The 25,837-nt window shown below is 37.0% G+C and overlaps 1 protein-coding gene across 2 annotated transcripts; it reads right to left on the minus strand.

The window, feature by feature from the left end:
- Positions 1–2,334: 2,334 nt before the first annotated feature.
- LOC306884607 (calcineurin B homologous protein 1) lies at positions 2,335–16,623 on the minus strand. Of its 2 annotated transcripts, XM_079440608.1 has the most exons (7): positions 16,303–16,620; positions 13,957–14,029; positions 11,369–11,449; positions 10,104–10,231; positions 8,927–8,988; positions 7,675–7,797; positions 2,335–3,996 (listed from the first exon to the last, which is right to left on the minus strand). In XM_079440608.1, the coding sequence occupies exons 1-7, from the start codon at positions 16,367–16,369 to the stop codon at positions 3,943–3,945; spliced, it is 588 nt and encodes a 195-aa protein (XP_079296734.1). In that variant the 5' UTR covers positions 16,370–16,620; the 3' UTR covers positions 2,335–3,942. The 2 variants fall into 2 exon arrangements, with proteins under 2 accessions (XP_079296734.1, XP_079296735.1); XM_079440609.1 differs by lacking the exon at positions 11,369–11,449 and having other exon boundaries at positions 2,341–3,996; positions 16,303–16,623.
- Between the last annotated feature and the right edge of the window lie 9,214 nt (positions 16,624–25,837).

A 25,837-nucleotide genomic window follows, 5' to 3' on the forward strand; every position in this document is an offset into this window, starting at 1 on the left:
AGGAGATGCAAAAGCAAGGAAGGCATGTACTGGGATACGGTGTAGGAAGAGAAATGGGTAAAAATCGGAGGGAGGAAACAGTTATTACTCGTCTCAGAATAGGGCATACAGGACTCAATAAGACTCTGCATTTAATAGGTAAGCACACAAATCGTTTATGTACACATTGTAATCAGGTGGCGGTAAAGCACCGGTAAAGCAACCGCCAAAAACGCTTAAGAAGAAGAAGAAGAAGAAGTGAAATAGACCGAAAGATCCTCAAAAGTTACACATGTTGAGAGCCAAAGAAATTCAGGAACAAATCAGAAAGGAAGTAATGGAGATCTATCAGTCTGGAAAATATTATAAAGCCATTTTTAAAGCTTTGGGACTCCAGCGAACCACAGTGAGAGCCATTATCCACAAATGGAGAAAACATGGAACAGTGGTGAACCTTCCCGGGAGTGGCCGGCCGACCAAAATTACCCCAAGAGCGCAGCGACGACTCATCCAAGAGGTCATAAAAAACCCACAACAATATATAAAGAACTGCAGGCCTCACTTGCCTCAGTTAAGGTCAGTGTTCATGACTCCACCATAAGAAAGAGACTGGGCAAAAATGGCCTGCATGGCAGAGTTCCAAGACGAAAACCGCTGCTGAGCAAAAAGAGCATAAAGGCTCGTCTCAGTTTTGCCAGAAAACATCTGATGATCACCAAGACTTTTGGGAAAATACTCAGTCTGTGGACTGACGAGACAAAAGTTTAACTTTTTGGAAGGTGTGTGTCCCATTACATCTGGCGTAAAAGTAACAGCATTTCAGAAAAAGAACATCATACCAGCAGTAAAATATGGTAGAACAGTAAAATAGATGGTCTGGGGCTGTTTTGCTGCTTCAGGACCTGGAAGACTTGCTGTGATAAATGGAACCATGAATTCAGCTGTCTACCAAAAAATCCTGAAGGACAATGTCCGGCCATCTGTTCGTGACCTCAAGCTGAAGCGAACTTGGGTTCTGCAGCAGGACAATGGTCCAAAACACACCAGCAAATCCACCTCTGAATGGCTGAAGAAAAACAAAATGAAGACTTTGGAGTGGCCTAGTCAAAGTCCTGACCTGAATCCTATTGAGATGCTGTGGCATGACCTTAAAAAGGCAGTTCATGCTCGAAACCCCTCCAATGTGGCTGAATTACAACAATTCTGCCGAGATGAGTGGGCCAAAATTCCTCCACAGCGCTGTAACAGACTCATTGCAGTTGTTGCTGCTAAGGGTGGCCCAACCAGTTATTAGGTTTAGGGGGCAAGCACTTTTTCACACAGGGCCATGTGGGTTTGGATTTTGTTTTCCCTTCATAATAAAAAACTTCATTCAAAAACTGCATGTTGTGTTTACTTGTGTTATCTTTGATTAATATTTAAATTTGTTTGATGATCTGAAACATTAAAGTATGACAAACATGCAAAAAAAATCAGGAAGGGGGGCAACACTTTTTCACACCACTGTATATATATATTTTTGTTTGTTGTTGTATACTGTTTTGATATGTGCTTACTCTTTACTATTTTTTTCATTGTATTAAAACATTATGCTTAATAATTACTAATTATTAATAATTACTAATTATAATACTAGTTTATGGAACTGGCCCCTGACTGAGCCAGGTTTTTTCTTCATTCTGTCACCAGATGGAGTTTCGGTTCCTTGCCGCTTGTCACCTTTGGCTTGCTTAGTTGGGGACGTTTGACTGATTGCACATACATATTGGAAGAGAGCTGAACTGAATTGACTTTAGCTGGAAAAATGACTGTCATTGTCCTCTTGCGTTATTGACAAACTATTTTCCTGTTGACACAGTAAAGCTGCCTCGACACAATCAGTATTGTATAAGCACTATATAAATAAAGGTGGCTTGGCTTTACTTGGAACCCTCAACGTTTAAAAATACCATCTTTTTTCTTCCCTCAATTTGTACATTTTTAGATAATAAAACAGAAAACATCCCCAGTTTCCATATCAAAAATCTGGGCTGCGTTTCTCAGAAGCATTGTAAGTCTAAATGGATTATAGATTCATTGCCACCAATCGTCTCTATGATCAACTTATCTCATGATGCTTTATAGAAACGCAACCATGTTCCTTTTGACCTAATCTGGATGTTGACTTTTACCCTGTGACGCCCACAATATCATACTAGACAAGGACATTTCTGTTGTACACAATCTACTAAATGCCTTCTGTCCTTCAAATGATTGGATTTTGTTGTCTCATACTTTGCTATTTAACTGTTAACGATGACAGCTTTTAATACAATGTAAAATAGCTGAAATTTTATACATAGAAATCACAAAAAAAAATGATCAGTATTTGTATTGGAAGTATTGGTCTTGATAATACTCAGAACTGTGTAAAAATAAAAATAAGTGCCGTCACAATGGATACCAAGGAAATTACACAGACATTTTTATCCATCTTTTCTCAAGACAACTTCATAGTTCAACTGAACATTTCATTTCCAAATAATGTTGCAAGCGCTTTAAAATACGCAAACGCTTAACATTCTGCTTTTAAATCCTACAAAAGCTAGTTTTCATTATGAGCATCCTACTGCACCCACAATTATTTGGATTTTGTTTAGTCTGTCGCACCAGAGACAGTTGCACCACAAAACACCAGGGAATCATGTCACTTGAAGTCCACGTCTCAAGTGTATTTCATGATTATGACGCCACATTGAATGAGTTCATTTATTTTTTGTTCACAAGAAAGGCTATGAAAACCTTTCACACTCCAACTCCGAGTCAAACGCATTCAAGAAATCTGTACATAAAGCAAGAATCCGCAAGAAGCACTGAAGAAGTATCTGTGTACGATACGTGGATTTATTCGTAGCATTGATAATCGACAATCAGTGTTTACATCCGTCAAGGACACGGGCACATAACTTTGATTTTGTTCATATATCTATAAAGCAAAGACAAAAAAGCATTAAAATGCAACTGTTGTTGCCACCCTGATCAACTTAACTGTTCAATCAACGGACAAATATTTGAGTAACGTTTGGCTTCAAGTACCCTTCTTATAAATAATGATGCATGGCAATTCTGAGAACATACGTCAGATAGCACAAATCACACCCAACACTAAATCAATTTACAAACCGATTGGACCGAATGAATGAGAGCTGAAGAGGCGAATGGAGTCATTTCTGCACCACTAAACAGAATTGCAAAGATTTTTACATTTTCTGAAGGAGGTGAGTTCAAAATATTGTAGTGTCGCTAAAGGGTAACTTTGTCATATTGTTAAATGTTCTGTATGGAAGCCTGTTTCTGCCACTGAATAAAAACTAAAAAGGTAATTCTGACTTTTTTCCCCTCAGAATTGCAACAATTGTAAGAAAACAGCTCTTTCCCCTCAGAACTGGACTTTATAACATACATTTGCAAGATTATATCTTAAAATTCTGAGAAAAGTAGTCATAATTGCAAGATATATACTTGCACTCAACTGAACTGCTTCTCTTCTGTTTATTAGGCATTTAAGCCACTCAAATTCAGTGAAAAATATATTTTTCAGAGTTAAGAGGCGTTCAGCCATTTCACTCCCTTTTATGTGTTGACGCAAGATACATTACGAGAATGAAAACACCCTTATCCACCCTTACAATGAGGTATTTTTGTGGGGCGAAATATCATTTTGAAATTTGGAAAGTTTTAATCAGCTGCTTTCACAGCTGGAATAAAAATTATTTAGCACTCTGAATTTTGAGAATAGTGAAGGCACCTTCTAGTGCAACAGCAACTCAAGAGTGATAGATGATTGGAACAAACATAACCATGACAACATGATCCTGTTTATAAAGGATGAATCAGCCCACAGAGAGAAGATCCAGAATGTCAATATTTCTATTTCTATTGACACTGATGGTCTCCAATCAGAGTTCAGAACGCGTTTGGTTTTCAGTGAAGGAAGCGGATGCTCATCTTCTGTTCGACATCCACTTTTTCCAATACCTGAGGATCGAAACAGGGTGTTTGAAAATGAATAAATCACTCAAAAACTTTGAAATCATTTAATCACTTTCATGTTATTGTTGCTTTCCTGAGCCAAAAGGGAACAATTTAGCATTGCATCACTTGCTCACCAATGGATCCTCTGCAGTGAATGGGTGCCGTCAGTCCAAACAGCTGATAAAAACAACACAATAACACACAAGTAATCCACACCACTCCAGTCCATCAATTAATGTCTTGTGAAGTCAAACGCTGCATGTCTGTAATGATCAAATCCATCAAGATGTTTTTAACTTCTGCTGCTTCCAGTTGAAAATTAATCAATCCATAATATTGCCTGGATCAGGAGAGAAATATGTTCAGATCAAACACCAAATATTCTGGTGGATTTTGATATGAAAGGACAATAGATGATTAACTTTTTCACTGGAAGAAGTGCTATTAATAAATTATGGACTTATTTTTGGTTTTACATTAAAGCGCTTTTACAATGGATTTGTTTCACACTTCACAAGATATTTATTGATGGACTGGAGTGATGTGGATTATTGTGATGTTTTTATCAACTGTGTGGACTCTCATTCTGACGGCACCCATTCACTGCAGATGATTTACTGGTGAGGTACTGGTAAATTTCTCCAGATCATTTCAGATGAAAAAATTAACTCATGTTCATCTTGAGCCACTTTTCCACCGCAGGGCCAGTACTCTGTGTGTTTGAAACAGGATCTAAATAAAGTTCCGGGTCCAAATTTGGCCCTCAGAAAGTGAGATTGAGGTCTCTGTAGAGCAAAAGTGGGCGTTTCTGAATTTCTGGGCGTTTTCAAACTGCTGGGTGTTTCTAAATCATGCAATCAAAATGATCCCCTGACCTAACCCCACCCCTAAACCTACCATTACTATGATGCCAGCCAATCAGGTAACATGGTCGAAAAACGCCCCGATCTGGTAACTCCCATTACTTTGCTGCAGAGACCTATACTTGCAGAAAGTACCTGCTGGTGAGGTAGTACTTTTTCAAAGGTCCGGAACTTTCGGGGGCGGGACTTGGGCACTGAGCATACTGATTGGTTGAGTTCACGCAGCACTGTATATTTGCAGAATTTTAAAAAATATTATACTGTTATTGTGTCATGAAATGTAGTTTTAAAAGTATTTCAGGCAAGAATGTAGTTGTTTAAAACTCAAATCTGTGGTTTATTTATAAAGACAGCGCCTATTTGAAAATGTGCTTCGCCGATTTCGGAGACGATCACCGATTACAAATGCTCATGTATCCCGAAGAGAGGAGCATAACCTCGGCTAGTCCTTCTGACATTTTCCGTTGGCTCTGATGTCTCTGTAGTGGTATAATTCACTTTGGGTAAATCTACCAGGTAATCTTTGGTCTTTATTCTATTAATCTATTAATATGGTAAAATGAAAAGAGGCAATGCTGTTTGGGTCTGTGTACCTTCGGATAATTCGTTTTTTGATTTAATATTGATATCTGAAAAATGAAAAAAAGGCACATTTTTCGTTTTTCCATTCAGGGACAGAAAACAGATAAACTACTTCAATCTCTATAAGTGGGTGGAGTGAAACACCCCTGAAAAACATAATAAGGAGTCCTCCACTATGGATTCTTAACGTGTTTATTTCTACTACATTTTATCTCTTTCTCTTCATCAAACAGCCAGATTAAGGAATGGCTTGACACAAACCGTACCGAGGCAGAACCTAGACAGAGCTTTCTTTGTGTAACTACCTACTAGCCACATCTTTTGCACGGCCGCCTGATTTATTATAGCTAACCACCTATTAAAATGTGTGTGGCAAAACTGCACAACGCAGTGCAGCGCGGGAGACTGTATTAGTGCAGATCTCTACAAATTTATGTGAACATATGTAGTTTTAGACAATAAGCGGAGTTTATTTAATTAATATTGAGTATTGGCCAGCTAACTGATGGCATACAAAATTTTTTTATTTTCTCTGCCAACTAAATTACAGAACCGTTGAGCGATAACTAGTGGCGATATTACTTTCCTAATTCAAGTATTTCATTTAGTTTTAATTTCTGTATTAAAACATTAATCTAATTTCATTATACATTTGTTATTGCGCTGTAAATATACGATCTTATCAGCATTAAACTTAAAGCATCTTCAGACGCAGGTTCTATATCACTGAATACTGATTTAATTGGTAAAAGCCTATTGTCATATTGTAATTTATTTGATGTAAGAATTTAACATTAAATATGAAAAAAAAGAAAAAAAAAGAAAATAGCTGTGCACTCAGAATAACAACGAAATGTTGCGCTTCTGTAAAATAATTAAAGCAAACAGGATGGCTTTCTGCCGTCTAGGTCTCTGTGGGAAACTTCGAAACTCTGTGTATCAAAAATAGTTTTGTTGTTAATATTTGGCATTGTTTAAGCTGGCTTTCAGTTCAATAAAATAAAACTACATTTTGGATTTTTGGAAGGTGGACATGCTGTGATCTGTTCTGTATTTTTACTGTAACTGACAGATTCCGGACAATAACAAAAAATATGGGTGTGGGAGGAAATGGAGGTCATTCTTCTGAGACTGGAATGGGACGAGACGGGACCTTGTGGGAGTGGGATGGGACTTTTTGTTTTTTGTGTGGGAGTGGGATGGGAGAGGTTTGACAACCCACTCCCGTGTAATCCTCCAGTTTGTATATGTCATTATAACTCAAACTAGTTCACCTTCAAATCATGACGTCAAATTCACATTTCACTAAAACAGCACTGTCAGTGGGATAACAACATATGATTTCCAATAAAGTGCTCTATGAATAAAACTCAAAATAGAAAAATAGCTAGGCTAATAGATGTGCTGTGAAGGTAAATTACACAAAGTAATTTCTTTTCATATCTATCATATTATTTAGGTTCCTCCATTGTCCAAAACGCAGCGTATTGTCTAAAACAAAAGTTATGACTCCTGTGTATGTTCACATACATTGATACCGGTCTGCGCTGAACTACAATACATTTTCCCCGCGCTGCAGTGCGTCGTGCAGCTTTGCCACACAGGTTTTGATAGGTGGATAACTATAATAAAACAGGCGGTGTGCCAGAGGACTCAGTATGGTTTGATGAAGAGAAAGAAATAAAATGTAGTAGAAATAAACATGTTAAGAATCTATAGAAGCGGAGGACTATTATTATGTTGTAATGTTTGGTTGACCAATCAGCAGAGAGGGGTGTTTCACTCCGCCAACTTGTTGAGATCGAATATTCAAGTTTTCCGTTATCTGTTTCTGACCCTGAACGTAAAAGCGAAAAATGAAGCCGAATTCTTGCATTTTTCGTTTTGTTTGAACAAATGAAAAATTAAATGAATTTTTTAAATTTTTCAGATTTCCATATTAAATCAAAAAACGAATTATCTGAAGGTACACGGACCTGTTTGATGTAATATTTTGTTTAATTTCCGTGGCTATATTAATATGTTTAAATGAAAACGCAGTGGTGTTTGATATATTTGTCTAATTGTACAGTCAGGAAAATTGCGGTAGCCAAGGGACAAATTGTCCCAGGTAATTTCGGTGGAAAAGCGGCTTTGGATGGTCTGAGAGCAAGTAAACTTTCAGCTAGTTTTCATTTTTGGGTGGACTATTCCCTGACGTGGAACACACATACTGCACTGCATTTCCAGGCATTACCTTGGTGAACTCGCTGAAGGAGATACACATGTCTCCATTAGTGTCAGCTTCCTGGATGGTTCTGTCTGCAATGCTTCCAAGTTGTTCATCAGAAATATTCACGCCCACCATCATCCTCAAAACCTGGAAAACACAAACGTCTCTGCTTTATTTCGATTTTTTACATTATTATCTGGTGCCATCAAGTGGCTCAATAGCAGACTGATTCCCTAATCACTTATTTCATGTGAAATTAAATTTGTTTTGATCTCCTGAGGTTCAAAAAGACCATCTACTGAAACAAACCTGCAAACAAGGTTCATGCTAGATTTTATATTGTTAGAATTCTGAATAATTAAAATGCAATCATAACATGTCCATGCCTATTCAGTGTTGACCCACCCAGTAATAGTAAAGTAATATAAGTATGCTAGATACAATTATTTATATTATGTCACATTGCATATCCTTCCTTAGAATTTTAACCCCAAAAAATGAGTGGCTAAAGTTTATTTTTAACAATATCTCTTTATCAATTATCATTTTATACTCGTCTTGACTGTTTATTTCAGTGTGGTTTGATTTGTGAATCTACCAAAAAAAAAAAAAATGTACAGATGCTTTATAACGAGGCTTTATTCAAGATGGGACAGTTAACAACTATTGGGAACGACAATCCTGTTTAAGTGCTGTTTATTATTTTATATGTGAAGGAAAAAAATGGCATGTGAAATTCTAACAATCTCAGAGTGGAATAAAGTCAGCAAAAACTAAGCAACTAAAAAAGAAATCTGACTATAAGTGAATAAAAATATATTGTTAAATTTAAGGGGTAAAACTAAAGGGATTTCTTAAAATAAATAAATATTCCCTATCAATAGAAGGATTGAGCTTGTGGAAAGATTACACACTGCAATAATAATTCAGAAGTATTTTGTAGCTATATTAACATCTGCGTTCATTTATGACACAACAGTTTAAACCAGGTTTATACATTTTGCATGTTCAATTAATTCCATTTCCAATGTCTCATAGGAAAGTAAAAATAATATCCCTGAAGTAAGTCCCTTAAACCTGATCTTCTGAAATCCAGCAGTAACGGGGTTTCCCAGTCTAACAGAGAGTCTTCTGTGAATATGAATAGCTGGTTTCAGAAGGCAAGGGTAGGTGAGTCAGTGCCTCATTGTTCAGACGGTACAGAACATTCTTGTGTCTCCTGTGTCAGAGACAGGTGTAGCGGTTTTCTGTTGTGCATTAAGCATGATTCTCTTACCTGTAGCAGTTCATCTCTAGAGATCTTGTCGTCTCTGTCAAGGTCGTATAGCCGAAAAGCGACTGCGAAGAGAAAAACTAAATATTATTAAAAGCTTTAAGTCGCAACACTTTGTGCTACATGAACACACTGCAAGGCCTGGTAACAGAGAACAGGTTTTCTGGCAGAGATTAAGAGCAGCTAAAGCATGTTTTACAGGATCCTTAAAAAGAGCAAGGAAGTTTAAGACCAGGATCAGTTCAAGCCCTTTTGGAAACGACATTTTGCCTGCTTTTAAATGCTTAGATGATACTCAAATAAAAATGATGGACTGCTCCATTCTTGAAAGCTTTTAATGCATCGTTTATTTGGCCATTAAGTTTTTTAATGGCCAAATAAATGAGTTTCATAATCATTCATTGTCTTGAGACTCTTCAAACTTAGTTTAAGATGGTATTTAAAAATGTGTCATTTAAAGTGCCCCAATTATGGGTTATGAAAGGTTCATATTTTGGTTTTGGGAGTCTCCGACAACAGGTTGACATGCATGCAAGGTCAAAAAACACTTTCATTGTCATTGTTTCATTGCTCAACGACTCCCAAACGATTCGCTCAACGATTCATTTTTCCAAACCCCTCCTTTGCGTGACGCAACATTACTGCTCCAAAAGCGACACCCAGTGGCAAATAATGAATTTGCATTTTCATTCAGACCAACACTAAAATCAAGTTTTCCCAGGTCTGTGCTGCGCAACAAGTGGGCGGGCAATATGCTAATATTTAATGTCAACATGAAACTGCTTGGGAATCGGTTTAAAAACGACTCTGAATCATTGAAACGAGTCGACTCTTTCTTTTGAGAGACAATAACTTTATACACGGTGCACTTTCAGATTTTAAACTTTGCAGGATGTTTTCATTCACTTAGAGCTGTGTTACACACTGTATGAAAGCTCATTTTCAAAAATCCATAATAGGGGCACTTTAAAACTGTTGATGGAGATCCCCGTGAACATTACTACCATGTTAAAAATGGTTCTCCGTTTTCTCCAGTCTTCAGTGTTCTAATATGCTACTTCGCTGCTCAAGAAACATTTCTTCTTCTTATTAATGTTGGCAACAGTTGTGCTGCTCGATATTTTTGTGGACACAAAGAAAAACTTGACATTAATATGAGAGGTGTTTGAGCTGGACTCACAGAGGAGTTTGTTGGCCCTGCTGTTGAGCGGCTCGCCAGAAGTCAGGTTTTTGTTTTTCTCGTTATCCTCCACAGGACGAAAGTGAGCCAGAGTCCTCATGAAGCCCCTAAAGTTCACCTGATCCTCACTGAAATACATGAGAGAGAGAGAGACACACACACACACACACACACACACAAAAGACTTTAAAACTGATGTTGTGTTTAATCAGATTCACACTAGTGGTTGACTGATATGGTTTTAATCTCTATAGGGCCAGACGCTGCACCAGACAAGCTCCCTGATGCCAAAACATGGAAGCCGCTGTCCTACTTTAGACTTCACAATGTTTTTCACTGACATGGCCTCAAGGTGGTTTCTTCATACTTTAAGGAATTTGATGGCATGGAAACATTCAAACCAAGAAGAAACACACTACCCACATGCTGTGTGTTTTGAGACAGTAATGATAGAGTTTGCAGAAGTTACTGAACGTTATATCATACAGTTACATTATTACAGCCAAAAATCCACACAAACACTGATACGGAAACAACATTCTCTGAGAAACTGAGACAAATCTTCTGAAAACGATCAAGAATTTGCCCTCAAAAGCAAAAAGAAAAAGCAAAACAAACAAAAAACTAAAATAATTTTGCATAGGGAAAATGAAACCCGTTTTAAAATCATAATGCATTGTGATTATATATTGATTGATATTAATACGATTTTTTCCTTAAGCAGTAAATCAGCATATTAGACTGATTTCTGAAGGATCATGTGACACTGAAGCCTGGAGTAATGATGCTGAAAATTCAGTTTTGTCGTCACACAAAGTTGTAATATTTCACAATATTACAGTTTTTACCATATTTATATTAAATAAATGCAGTCTTGGTTCTTTTTTCTTAAAACATACAAAAAAAAATAAAAAATCTTACCCAACCCTCAAACTTTTGAACAGTAGTGTCTAAATACATATTCATAATTAAAACATATTTGTCATGAAAACTGTGTCACAATGCAAAACAATATATATGTATATATGTATATAATATATATTTTTTATTGTTTTGCTTTTGGCGTGAAATACAGACACATATTTCTTATTTTATTATTACCCATTTTGTCTTTTCTTTACCATTTAATAGTTTTCTTTCATTTGTGCACCATGTTCTTTGAACAAGTAGAAAAAAAACATTAAATCCAATCTGTATGCAGTACAAATACTGGTGCAATAAAAGATCTATCTGCTGTTTCAAATGTCTTATGGCATGTTCCTCACCCCTCTGGGAAGAAGGCATTAATTATCCGATCACCGAGAGGATTTATGGCCAACTCAGGAATCCTCTGGAAGTCTTCTCGGCTGAGGAGGAGATAAAGAGAGAGAGGGAGGTAGGGGTTAGTATGCATTTCAGATAAATTTCAGGTTTTGCACACAGATGCACCTACAGAAACTAGCCAGGTGTATAAAGTAACATGAGAGACCATCCTTATTTAATAAGACTATGATTATTCTTATAAAACTGTCTTTCTCGAATGAAAAGCAGCTGTTCCTAGTGAAATGTAAACCTGCAGAAACACCTGACGTGGCTTTTTACTCTGAGCCAGTAAGAGTTTTTCAGCCTGCGCACGTCTCTCTGTGCTCTTGGGTTGACATTGGATCGTGTAACATGTAATAAAGCAGGAAAGCCCATCCCTAATTCTGTGGAAATAGGACTTGTTAAAAGGATACTTTGACGTCTACCCCTCTTTATATGGCGAGTACGAGTAATAATGGATACTGTGTGATAATTACCGTTCTCAATTAGATCTGTAGTCCCATTACAACAATGAAAAAGCAGTTTCATAATGGATTATTTCTGGGAGTAACCTTCTCGTGCATAAGGAAAGTCATGAAGTGACCTCGACATTCAGAGGATACACTCCTCACCCTGATTTCTGAGACTATTTATGGTTCAAACAAGAGCCGGTGTCTCTAATCTCAGCCTGACGGATGTTTAGGGTGATAACAAGTATAGAAGGTCATCAACACTTTTGGATTTTCTTTTTATATTAACCATATTGCTGATGAAGTTTGTTGAACTAACCATCATCTCAGCTGGTTTCAAACCACAGAGGATGTTGCCATTTAAAACAAACAATTATAGCAAGAACACAACCTGTGACTTCAGCATATTGGGTAAACAGAAGGTGTTAGTTTCATAAGGCATGTCACAGAAACGCTTTACAAAACACTTCCATACAAAAGTTTGGGGGTTTTGAAAGAAGTCTCTTATGCTCACCAAATCTGCATTTGTTTGAGCACAAATACAGTAAAAATTTAATTAATATGAAATATTATTACAATTTAAAATAGCTGTTATCTATTTGAATAGATTTAAAAATGTAATTTATTTCTGTGACACAAAGCTGAATTTTAAGCATCATTACTTCAGTCTTCAGTATCACATGATCCTTCAGAAATCATTCTAATATGTGACCCTGGAGCACAAAACCAGTCTTAAGTCGCTGGGGTATATTTGTAGCAATAGCCAAAAATACATTGCATGGGTCAAAATTATTTGATGACAAAAATCATTAGGATATTAAGTAAAGATCATGTTCCATGAAGATATTTTGTAAATTTTCTACTGTAAATATATAAAAACTTCATTTTTGATTAGTAATATGCATTGCTAAGAACTTCATTTGAACAACTTTAAAGGTGATTTTCTCAATATTTAGATTTTTTTGCACCCTCAGATTCCAGATTTTCAAATAGTTGTATCTCAGCCAAATATTGTCTTATCATAACAAATCCATACATCAATGGAAAGCTTATTTATTCAGCTTTCAGATGATGCATAAATCTCAATTTTGAAAAATTTACCCTTATGACTGGTTTTGTGGTCCAGGGTCACATATGTTGATTTTCTGCTCAAACATTTATTTTCATATTATTCATGTTAAAAGCAAGTGTGTAGCTTTTTTTTCGTGGAAATACATTTTTTTCAAGGTTCTTTGATGAGTAGAAAGAATAAAAAAACAGCTTTTATTTAAAATAGAAAACGTTTGCAACATTATAAACTTGTTTACTGCCTTTTTTTTTTTTTAAATCCAATCCTGGTCACAGTTTTGGCGGAAAAAAGTTGCTAATTTTTTTTTTTTTTTTTTTTTATACCAATTTTGTAGCGCATACAGTTCTTTTCACAAAATACAAACAAAATAAAAAATACTTTTGGCTTTATTTTGTTTTAATCCTTCAAAATACACAATAGTTTATATCTATGATGAGACATTAAACTTGAATTAGAAATGGTACCAAATCCATTTCAAGTATCAAATGCACAACAGTAAGACATACTGCAATATCTGTGGACGATGTCTGTGATAAATGTGCCATAAATGCACTATTAATGCTGGATTTATCACCAGGTTTTAACCATCACCACTGTGCTACTGCTTTCTCATCTTCTTTATGACAACCTTTCATCGATCATAATCAGCGTGTAGAGGTCACTTATGAGGACATGGCGCAAACAACTTTGGCACAAGGAAACAGACGCTTCATAACTGTCCTTGAGCTCCCACTTTTACAAGGAATATTTACAATAAAGTCCTATTTTTAGCAGTGTAACAGCAGGAAGTTTTTCCTCGTAGTCAAAACTCAAACACTGATCTAGCCATTCCTTAACATATTAACTTGCAGAGCCTGAGGCTGGTGTAAATGTTTACCAGAGAGCCAGAATACATTCAAACTGAAACGATCAAAAGATGTTCATTAAAAGCGAGCATGCAGACTTGTGTAATACCTGCTTCCTCTTGGGCCAAAGGTCTTGCAACAACACACTGTGAAAGTTCATTGTTACTCAACCAACTCATTGCATGTACCTGAGCGCTCCGTTTTCTCCTTTATCAAGACTGTGAAAGCGGCTGTAGAGGCGGGTGATCTGACTGTGGGAGACTGGGAAACACAAACACAATAAGGTCTGGTTAAAAACAGTGAACATTCAAGTCACAGATGTGATCATCAGCTTGACAGTACTGGTTAAAGCTTAACAGCATGACCTAACACACTAGAGATTTCTCAAACTAGAGAGGAGATTGTGACAGTCTTATATCACAATTTTCCTTCACTTCAACACAATTTAGCCAAACTAAAAAAAAATAGTAAAGAAATTCATGTAAACTGGAACATCCGGTCACCAGAGAATAGCTGCTTTGGCACAGTATTAATGGAAAGTGGTTTTCCCATTGTACCGCAGTAAAGCCAGTTACTGACCACATCAGTGGAACATCATCCACAGATTTAAAGTAAATGAGGTGAATGAATACATAACCATCCCACATGATGAAGGAAGTCACAAAAGTGTCGTTCAGTCACACAACCACATAAAGAGAAGCAGTGTGAAATGCTGGCTTCTGCCCAGTAGGCTTTCTTTTCAGGACGAGAGCGGAAAAAACAGACAATTACAAGAAGCAGAGCACTTTATGTAGCTTTAAAGGAATGTAGTAAAATCTGGGTTTACAAGCATCTATAAAAAGGTCATGAAACACATGCATACAAATCTTGGCATTAGAAAGTATGAATATTAACAGCTATTCAAAACTTCTAAAAAGGGTGCCTGCAGAACTTTTGAGCTTGGTTTGTGGTCTGCAAAATAAAGACTAACATATAACCCATACAGCTCCAATATAAAGCATATCCCCAGTGTATTTCTAGATGTGGTGGGGGTGGATGCTTCTCTCCCTGTGGTTCATCCGTACAGAAGGCCGAAGCACTGAGACGGCAGAGATCAGAAAATGCTGCTCGGCCCTCATAACATTTCGTAAACCTCTAACTGCAGCGGCACAGGTGCAAACGGTGTCATTAAAATCTAATTATTTTCATTAGTGCAATGCAAACACTGATGCAGGCATAACTTCACCCAGTTTGAAAAGGGGGGGTTCACAGTGAGAGTCTACAAGAACAATTTTGGGTTTTCAGTGAACAGAAAGATTTTATTTATTTTTAGTGTGAAGGACAATTTAATAGTCTGAAGAACCTTTTTCCACTATAAAGAACCTTTTGTGCAGTGGAACATTTCCATGGATGTTAAAGGCTCTTCATGGAACGATATCATTTTTTATTATTAAAATGAATAAACGATGTTTGACAGATGCAAATTATTGTAAAATTTAGATTAAAACAAAGCTTGCTTTCCTGCTCTCTGGATTTCACTAAAGAAATAGGTTTATACATTTTCTCTTTTAATAACACCAATATTACAACACATAGCAATGAACAACAATTTTAATACATTCAAAATGTCACAAATGACTGCTTTTAAAATCGTTTTATTCAGTATTGTATGAGTTCTACCCTCTCAGGACACTCTTCTGAGAAACATTTCCTTCTGAGTGAAAATGATCATTTTACAATAATTTTCATCGGTCAAACATTTTTAATCTATTGTACAACAACAAGCAAACAAATGTGTTGTGTTCATTTGGTGAGAAACAGCATGAAAAACATTCCCTAATATACTATACTAATACATGTGTAATATATATATATAGCACTGCAATATTTCTAATCACAATTTTAAGCGTTATTAAACAAATGTATTCTGTAATGCTTGTTTATATGATCTTCCCTCTAAGACACGTTTTCTGTGGCAATAAACCAACTCTGACACACAAACACACCAGCAGCTTCTGAAGACAAGAGATATTCATCTGTTGCCCCTCAATACACACACACACCCCACTCATATCACAACACACACACACACACACACACCAGATCATCAGCCCCAAATAAGAGCAGGGGCCACCCAGTCTCTTTAGATCAGTGATTCTCAAACCTGGCCAAGAAACTTCCAACCAGCAGATGAGTTGAATCAGGTTAGTTATATAGGTAGTTGAGGCATATCATGTTCTGAGTTTCTCTATTTTTTTTTTTAATTATACATCTATAAGGGGGTGTATCCTAGATCCTGTAACTGCTCACCAGTTTCCCCAAGATTTTACGAGTTTCCACTAGCTAAGTTATTTTCCCTTATCTCTCTCAAGTACCGTAATACGATGCCATACAAAATGCAAGCACACAAGAAGTAGCTAAAATAATTTTAGATGGGGTTTAGTCATATGTCACATCACAGGACATGAAATACTTCCCATTACCGCATGTGTCATCACTATCCAAACTCTATATAACCCAGACACACTATTAATCCACCCGAAACCGCTACTCACATCCAGTTTCTTTCTTGATTTCTTCAATGTCCTCTTCTCTGAGTAAAGATGAAGCTCTGGAGCCCATGACTGCTGATTCTACTGGAGATCAGCTCGAGCTAACACATGAAATTCACTCCTGATCTCTAAACACGGAGCTCGGATGAGCAGTCAGCCTTCACCACTGTCTGTCCTGCGTTATTCACCTCCAGCTTCTTAATTACAACCGGCTCGGAAGCGATACAAATCAAATCTAGCTGAATAAAGGAAGAGTTTGAAAGGCTAAGCTAAAGGTTGGTCTGAGTGTCGTGTACTATTTCCGATTGGGTGTTTGTGTGCGCTGGACACGCCCACAGAATAACGCGCTATGATTGGTCGGTGCGGTTGTCTGTCAAGTGGCCGGGATTTAAAGGGCCAGGCGTGCGCTTTCTGCTGAGGGCTGAACACAAAAATGAAATGTGGATGCTATATCAGAAAAATGCAACATTCACAAAATGAGAATAGCACAATAGAAATGAAGGGTTATACAGAAAGCCATTCAAAAGACAAAACCATATAAATATATAAATATTTATCTGCAATTTATATCCTTTCGGTCTTAAAGAAATAAACTTTAATTCCTGATCTTTAAAGTATCTGGCTGAAAATAAATGTGCTTTTGTTGTCAGAAAATTATTTATATAGGCTACCATTTTAGTTTTTATTAATATTTTGAATGAGCTATTTTTATACTTTGTTTTTATTAAAATTTTTGTTAAAGTTTTGGTAATTTTATGTGCTTTTGTAAAAAAAATGTAATGATTACTATTTAGGTTTTCAGTTTTATTTTAGCAATTTTTGTGCTTCAACTTAAACTTCACAGAAATTATAAATGTTGCCCTGGCAAGTAACTGAAATAAGTTTTCTTTTTCATCTACTATTTATATTTGATTAGATTTATTTTTAAAAAAAATTAATAGTTTTAGCTTAACCCTGGCTCAGACATTTAATTAATTATAGCTTGTGAGAAGCTGGAAAACAAAAGAACCTATGGAAACAAAAAGGTAGAGTTTATTTCTTAGAAAGAGGCATGCAGTTGTCTTTCATGATGGTGCTGAATTTGAATGTTTATCATTACCACCACTAATATTTTTATGCTTTACTGTTACAAATACTGATCTAAATTACATTCCACTGTCATTTTGAAAAATCAGCTTGAGCTTCCTCACTCTTATCGCTAAACAGACTTCTATGAAGCTCTCGGTGAACAGTCATTTTTGCAATTATTAAGAAAAGCCACAATTTGTTATAATCCTTGTCTACTTACATAGGCCTATATAGACAGATAATTCAGTAGGGCCTTATGGGACATGTCCCTACCAATATCCAGCGACTACTAAATTGTCCGTATAGCAATCATTTTGATCAAATTATTAAATATATGTGTATGTAACCACTGGTGTTGTAATTTCAGCCTCATCTGAAATAGGTCATAGGCTACAACTGATACCACATTTAATAGGCTACATGAGCAGAGTAAGAACATATAAGGTAGCCGAAGTGTTTAAAACATACAATCACAGTTCAGCTGAATGATAAAGTTTACCCTCTTTAACTTTATGTTGTTGTGCTGTTTTGTGTTCATCTGCTTCTCCCATTTGCTCTTTTTACATTGACTATCACTCTAAGACTAATACAATCAGATACAATAAGTTCTCAAATATATTCAGTCTTTCTCTACTGAAGTCCACACTGCCAAATCCTCACATTTCCACAACAAGATCACCAGCGCTCCAGACATGCGTGATCTATTCAGAACATTTAATTCTCTCCTCTGTCCCCCTCCTCCACCTCCCACCACTTTGATAACCGCTGATGACTTTGCCTCTTATTTCACAGACAAAACTAGAACCATCAGTAACCAGTTCTCAACTCCACAGGACCTCCAATCAACCACATCCACCGCTCTAACTCCCATCTTCTCCTTCTGTCCCCTCACCGAGGCAGAAGTATCCAAACTTCTCCTCTCCAGCCATCCTACAACATGTCCTCTCGACCCGATCCCCTCACACCTTCTCCAAACAATCTCTCCCACACTCTTACCGGCACTCACACACATTATCAACACATCTCTCCTCACAGGCATCTTCCCCACAGCATTCAAGCAGGCTCAGGTAACCCCACTGGTCAAAAAACCTACATTAAACGCTTCTCTTTTAGATAACTACAGACCTGTCTCTCTCCTTCCATTCATTGGGAAAACACTCGAACGAGTTGTCTTCAACCAGCTTTCGCGGTTTCTTTCACAGTACAACAAATTGGATGCTAAACAGTCAGGTTTCAGGAGTGGCCATTTAACAGAGACTGCGCTACTCTCAGTCACTGAAGCCCTGCGAACTGCAAAGGCTGATTCCAAATCGTCAGTCCTCATTCTGCTGGATCTTTCTGCTGCTTTTGACACTGTCAATCATCAGATTCTCCTGTCTACACTCTCATCACTGGGCATCACTGGGATTCCACTTCGTTGGTTTGAATCCTTTCTCACCGGTAGATCCTTCAGGGTGGCCTGGGGAGGGGAGGTATCCAAACCACATCAACTGGTCACTGGAGTTCCTCAGGGATCAGTTCTTGGACCCCTCCTCTTCTCCACGTACACTACATCGCTGGGTCCCATCATACAGGCACATGACTTCTCCTATCACTGCTATGCCGATGACACACAGCTCTATCTCTCTTTTCAACCAGATGACCCAACGGTAGCTGCACGGATCTCAGGCTGCCTGGCGGACATCTCGGCATGGATGAAAGAACATCACCTACAGCTCAGTCTGACAAAGACTGAGCTTCTTGTCTTCCCTGCCACTCCGACTCTACAGCATGACTTCACGATTCAGCTCATCAATTACCCCATCAACTTCGGTCAGAAATCTTGGTGTAATCTTTGATGACCAGCTGACCTTCAAAGAGCACATTGCAAAGACTGCTCAATCCTGCAGGTTTGCACTACACAACATCAGAAAGATCAGGCCCTTTCTGACAGAACATGCTGCGCAACTTCTTGTCCAGGCCCTTGTTGTTTCTAGACTGGACTACTGCAATGCTCTTCTGGCTGGTCTGCCATCAAACACAATCAAACCTCTACAAATGATTCAGAATGCAGCGGCACGACTGATCTTCAACGAGCCCAAAAGAGCGCATGTTACACCTCTCTTCATCTCCTTGCACTGGCTACCAGTGGCAGCTCACATCCAGTTCAAGACACTGATGCGTGTGTACAGAACTACCACAGGCTCAGCACCCTCCTACTTCCACTCACTATTATGAACCTACATCCCCTCCAGAAATTTGAGATCTGCTAGTGAGCGACGCCTTGTGGTACCATCACAGAGAGGCTCAAAATCACTCTCCAGAACATTCTCGTTCACCATTCCTGGCTGGTGGAATAATCTTCCCACTCCTATCCGGAACGCCGGATCCCTGGCAATCTTCAAGCAACAACTGAAAACTCATCTCTTTCGGCAGTACTTGACTTCATCCTAAACTCAAAAAAAAAAAACTCTTTCCCTCTATCTTTCTCTCCGCTTACTAGCTTGTACTTATTTGAACAATGACTGAGACATGGTGTTACAAGCACTTCCTCTGTCTGATTGCCTCTTCAAGATTAATCGCTTTTTGTATTCCCCAATTGTAAGTCGCTTTGGATAAAAGCATCTGCCAAATGACTACATGTAAATGTAATGTAAATGTAAATATATACTGATAAAACATTCACTTCAGTGGTATGAGATGACTCATTTGCAGTGTTGGGCAGTAACTAGTTACTGTAATAATATTACTTTTGCAGTAACTAGTAGTGTAACTAATTACTAATAAGATTTCAGTAATAATATTACAGTTACCATCCATAAAACAGCTATAGTTACTTTTGATGCCTCAACTCCGCTGATTTAAAATCTAACAATCAAATCATTCCTAGATTTATTTTGATAAAAACGTGATGTCTCCAGTGCAGAAGGCAAGCTTGGAATATGGAAAAGCTTACATTCAGCAGATAGAAATATTGCATTATATTGATTTTGTCAGGAAAAACGATGATCTGAACACTGTTGTGTAAGTTGTGGCTTTACTTTACTCTGGCATTACATCACTCTGATCAACATGTGATAGATGGTGATATATGTGTGTGGTTGAAGAGAGGATTGCGTGGTAATAATGCCATCTACTGCAAGAAGAGTGAAGTGTTAGGGATTACTGGGTCCAGCAATACAAATATGGCAAAACATCTATTCGTTTAGATGCTTAGGCAACAAGTACGCTCATTATTTAACAACCTCAACAATTCTTAAAATAACTATCCACAAAGCCAATGTGGATAAATATCAGATTGCCTACAACTGTGGCATAAACCAGAACCAGAAATATTAAGCTGGAAGAAGAAGCAGAAAATCACACCAAACCTCTGACTTAAAACTAAAGAAAGCAAATAGTAAGATTAATTAATTAATTCATAAATAAATAATCTTTCAAAATAGTATCGGCCTATTATTAGATTAGTACAGATCTATTATTATTATTATTATTATTATTACAGACAGGAGGTTAAAGAGCTGGCTGTCTGGTGCATCTTAACAACCTGTAGCTCAGCACGCTCAAAACAGTGGAGATGACCGTGGACATCAGGAGAAACCCTCCTGCACTCCCCCACTCACCATCATGGACAGCACTGGACAGCAGTGGAGTCATTCAGGCTCCTGGGCAGCACCATCTCCCAGGACCTAAAGTGGGACACTCACTATTGTGAAAAAGGCCCAGCAGAGGTTGTACTTTCTTCGCCAGCTGAGGAAGTTCAACCTGCCACAGGACTTACTGAAACAGTTCTACTCCGCCATCATTGAATCCATCCTCTGCACCTCAATAACTGTCTGGTTCAGCTCAGCTACCAAATCTGACCTCAGAAGACTACGGAGAGTAGTCCGGACTGCTGAGCGAATCATTGCTACAACCCTCCCCACTCTCCAAGAACTGTACTTATCCAGAGTGAGCAAAAGGGCTGGCAAAATCACTCTGGACCCCTCACATCCAGCACACAACCTCTTTGAACTGTTACCGTCTGGTCGACGCTACAGAGCTCTGAGCACCAGAACGACCAGACACAGGAACAGTTTCTTCCCTCAGGCAATCCATCTGAAATTGTGGCACACACAACACTATTTATACACTTATTTATCTAACACACATACTTAGTTTACATTTCAAATTTTCACATAATATACCTGTACATACAAAACTGTCTATTGTAATATACCTGTACATACAATTGTCAATTTGTATATTGTTATTCCCTATTTACTTGTTCTATTTTTATTCTTTCATTATCTGTGTTTTTGTCCTGTCACTGTCTTTCTGTTGCACTGTAGAGCTTCTGTCACGAAAACAAATTCCTCGTATGTGTAAACATAAATGGCAATAAAGCTCATTCTGATTCTGATCATCATTATTATTATTATTATACAATTTGAGGACACAGGTGAAACAAAACATTCAGCATAAAATAGTTATTGTTATTATGAAATATTTTAGAATAAATGGCAGAGCATATGTGTACAGCATATGGTGCGGTAGTCCAAACACTCATTACATGCTTTCATGCAGCTGGGTAAATATTGATGCTGGTTACTTGCCTACATAGAGTCTCTCAGAGAGAAAGACCCCCTGGATGCTGCAGACTGAAGAAATTTAAAAGCTGTTGTCATATATATTCAAAAATGTGCAAAAAAAAAAAACATTGGTAGAAAAGCCATTTTGGTATGTTTTAAAATATATTTAAAAATATAGGCTATATTTGATTTTTAAAATGTATTTATTTTTATTTATTTATTTTCTTTGTATTTATTTATTTACTTTTTGCTGCATGGCAATATATTGCTCATAGTTTATGTTAACCAATGCATTAACTAATATTAACAAATAAGACCCTATACTGCAAACACAAATAGCACAGGGCTTCAAACTAGTTTAGATGATTCCAGGTAAAGAGCTCACAACACTTTTATTGAAACAGGTGGCTTTCCATTCCTGAAAATAAACTGATTTTAGGGCACGCAGGGCACCTCAAGCTCAATAAAAGAGCAAATGTCTCCTCCTGCCAAGAAATATCCAGAGTTGAGTGGTTGCATGACTTGTAATACAAAGCTTACCGTTTTAAACCCAGGGCCGAGGCCTGCATTTACTCACGCTGGACAGGGAAACGCCTGCTGCACGGTTGTTGCTCTTGGACGTCTTGAAGGCAGGCAAGAGCATTTCTCCAGCCCTGTAAACCCATATGCTCTAATGACTTCCAGCAACTTTATCTGTGTGAGATCTTCCGTTTCCGTGGACTGACGTGAAGCGGGAAAGCGCTGGGGGTCGGATATCTTCGCTCTATCCCGGTTTGTGGCACTTTTACAGAACAGGAGTTATATGTGAACACGAAGACCTTTGCAAAATGATACTTTCTCCTCACAAACAGGCAGTCAATATGGATGGAAACACACTTGTAGAGTTCTGAAAGCACTCTTGTCTAAAGAGTGTAGGTGCAATAAAGAAGAGAGAGAGAGGAAGATGGATTCGGGAACCATGCTGTCATTTCCAATTTAACTTGATCTATTCAAAAGACGCATTGACATTCCGTTCAGAATTTAAAGATTAATTCTTCATGTCATGTTGAACCACACATTAGTGTTTAATTCAGTGAAATACAAGATATACATTTTCATGTGGACGGTTAGATTTATGCAGTAAGGTTCAAAAAGTCCATAAAACCCCCAAAAGTAGGTCCTAGTCTATAGAACTCGTGCATCATATTCCAAATGTTCTCTGAGTTTTCCCCCTCTGTTAAATCTCATTTGTTCAATCACATCAACAGTGTCTAATTAGCCTAAACAAACTTAAAGACTTAATTTGTAATTAAACTCAAGCATGAATGACATTTGTAGCTTCTATTATGCTTTTTTGCTCTTTTCCAGCTTAGCAGTACAAAATCCACTTTCTAAGAACAGCATAAAATTTTCATGTACAAATACTGAAGTAGTCTATCACATATTGCACTGCAATCTTTTCATTTGAAACTTTGTGGAGTGTGAAATAGCCTATACATAATTCATTTTAAGTCATAGTCTATTGGAATTGTGTTGGGTGAAATATGAGGAATCATTTTCAATGTTACAATGTTAGGCCTTAAAAAACTGGCATTTAATTATTCATCAGATGCTTCTATCCATAGAGACCTACAATTGACGAATATCGCAAGCAATCAAGAGTGAACAAAATCATAGTTTTGAATAATGTTACTCTATTAATTTACAGAGCGTCTCACCATCTTCTTTTTCTGTTTTCATTGCATTTACTTGTGCAAATACTCAAACAATGCTAATTTAAACAAAGACATATCCAAATGCTGGATAATACATTGTTGTGCAATAAGAGAAACAGTTTTCAGATAATAAATGCTCGGTAATAAATCTTTCAAGTTATTTGGCAAGATTAATTCATAATTCAGCAGTAAAAACTTTACAGTAATTCACTCCAAATTAACACACAAAGCAATGTCTATTCTCTGAAATTAGTAATGCTGGTCACTAGGGGTCGCCAATGTCACAGAGATCAATTACATTAACACTTTAAACTGCGTGTGGCCTCATGACAGCTGCTGATTCATGCATGTGTAGCCAAGTATTACAAAATATCGGAATATGTTTTAAAAAAGGAATTCTAATGTATTTTGTGCAGTTATTTTGAGTAATATACCTCAGCTTAAAATAACATGAATACTATATTATAATGTTTTTCAGAGAATTAAGAAAGACTATAAAACCTGATATAAACCTGTGATTTCATGTCGCAAGTATAATTTTGGCATGTATTAATTAAAAAAGAATGCCAAAAAAAATGTAATGCAAAATATTCTTTCTTTTTTATTATTATTTAGTTAGTTAGTCTTTTATTTTGAAAGATTTTATGACCCAACCCGAATTCCGGAAATGTTTTTGTTTTTTTATTTGAATAAAATGAAAACTAAAAGAATTTCAAATCACATGAGCCAATATTTTATTCACAATAGAACATAGATAACATAACAAACGTTTAAACTGAGAAATTGTATAATTTTATGCACAAAATTAGCTCATTTCAAATTTGATGCCTGCTAAAGGTCTCAAAATAGTTGGGACGGGGGCATGTTTACCATGGTGTAGCATCTCCTCTTCTTTTCAAAACAGTTTGAAGACGTCTAGGCATCGAGGTTATGAGTTTCTGGAGTTTTGGAGTTGGAATTTGGTCCCATTCTTGTCTGATATACACTGTAAAAAAAAAATCTGTAAACATTTACAGTAAAAAAAACGGCAGCTGCGGTTGCCGGAATTCTACCGTAAAAAATACGGTAACAACATTTTAGGTTTTACGGTTTTAACTTAAATTTACAGTTAAATACCTTAACTTCATTAACTGATATAATGTTAATATACCAACCTTTTAAAGTACTGAAATCTGTTTTGTACCTTTGAAATACACTGATAACCACCAAAGTCAGGTGGTGATGAGAAACTCACATGATGAACCGAAGCCCATCACAAACAGCTTTTAAATAATAACATATATAAAAGGTGCACAGTGTCATTCACACAAACACTAAACACCATCATGGTGAGACTGAAATATGCAATAAACATTAATTTAACAACATTAGATGTAACATACAACACTAATAAACATAACTGATAAGAAAAAACTAAGAAACAGTAATTTCAAAGAAAAAACATCAAATTAAAAATTTTACAGGAACTTACCGTTAACCATTTAACAGGTTTTTACTGTAGCATTTTCACAGTTTTTTTTACCGTTAAAATCACAGTCATTTTTTTAAGTGTAGGTTTCCAGCTGCTGAAGAGTTTGTGGTCGTCTTTGACATATTTTTTGTTTAATGATATGGCAAATGTTTTCTATAGGTGAAAGATCTGGACTGCAGACAGGCCAATTCAGCACGTGAACTCTTCTACTACGAAGCCATGCTGTTGTAATAGCTGCAGTATGTGGTTTTGCATTGTCCTGCAGAAATACACAAGGCATTCCCTGAAACAGACGTCGCCTGGAGGGGAGCATATCTTGCTCTAAAACCTTTATATACATTTCAGCATTCATAGTGCCTTCCAAAACATGCAAGCACTTTACAATAATTCACTAACACTTAAATTACACAGAAAAGCAAGCAGGTGCATGATTTGGCATGGCAGCCAATACAAATAATAAATAACCGTTTCCTTACCTAAATCCTGCGGTTGGACCAGGCTCGGTTGCAGAATCACATCACTGTGCTTCTGAAATGATTATCTTCATCTATATAGTGTAGTAGTTACTAAGCTATCTCTGTGTCATACGTGGTCGCTTGTCAAGCATGAAAAACAAGTTTTATTTAAATAAAGAGCGCTCCCTTTAAATTTAGTAAAAACTGTCACTCATTCATCACTATCTTACAAAGTTCCATTTCAACCAATGAATGTGACCACACAATGAAACTTTTTTAATAAAGTAACGAGCATGATAG

Source organism: Barbus barbus, assembly GCF_936440315.1.
Source record: "Barbus barbus genome assembly, chromosome: 18".
NCBI classification, from domain to species: Eukaryota; Metazoa; Chordata; class Actinopteri; order Cypriniformes; family Cyprinidae; genus Barbus; species Barbus barbus.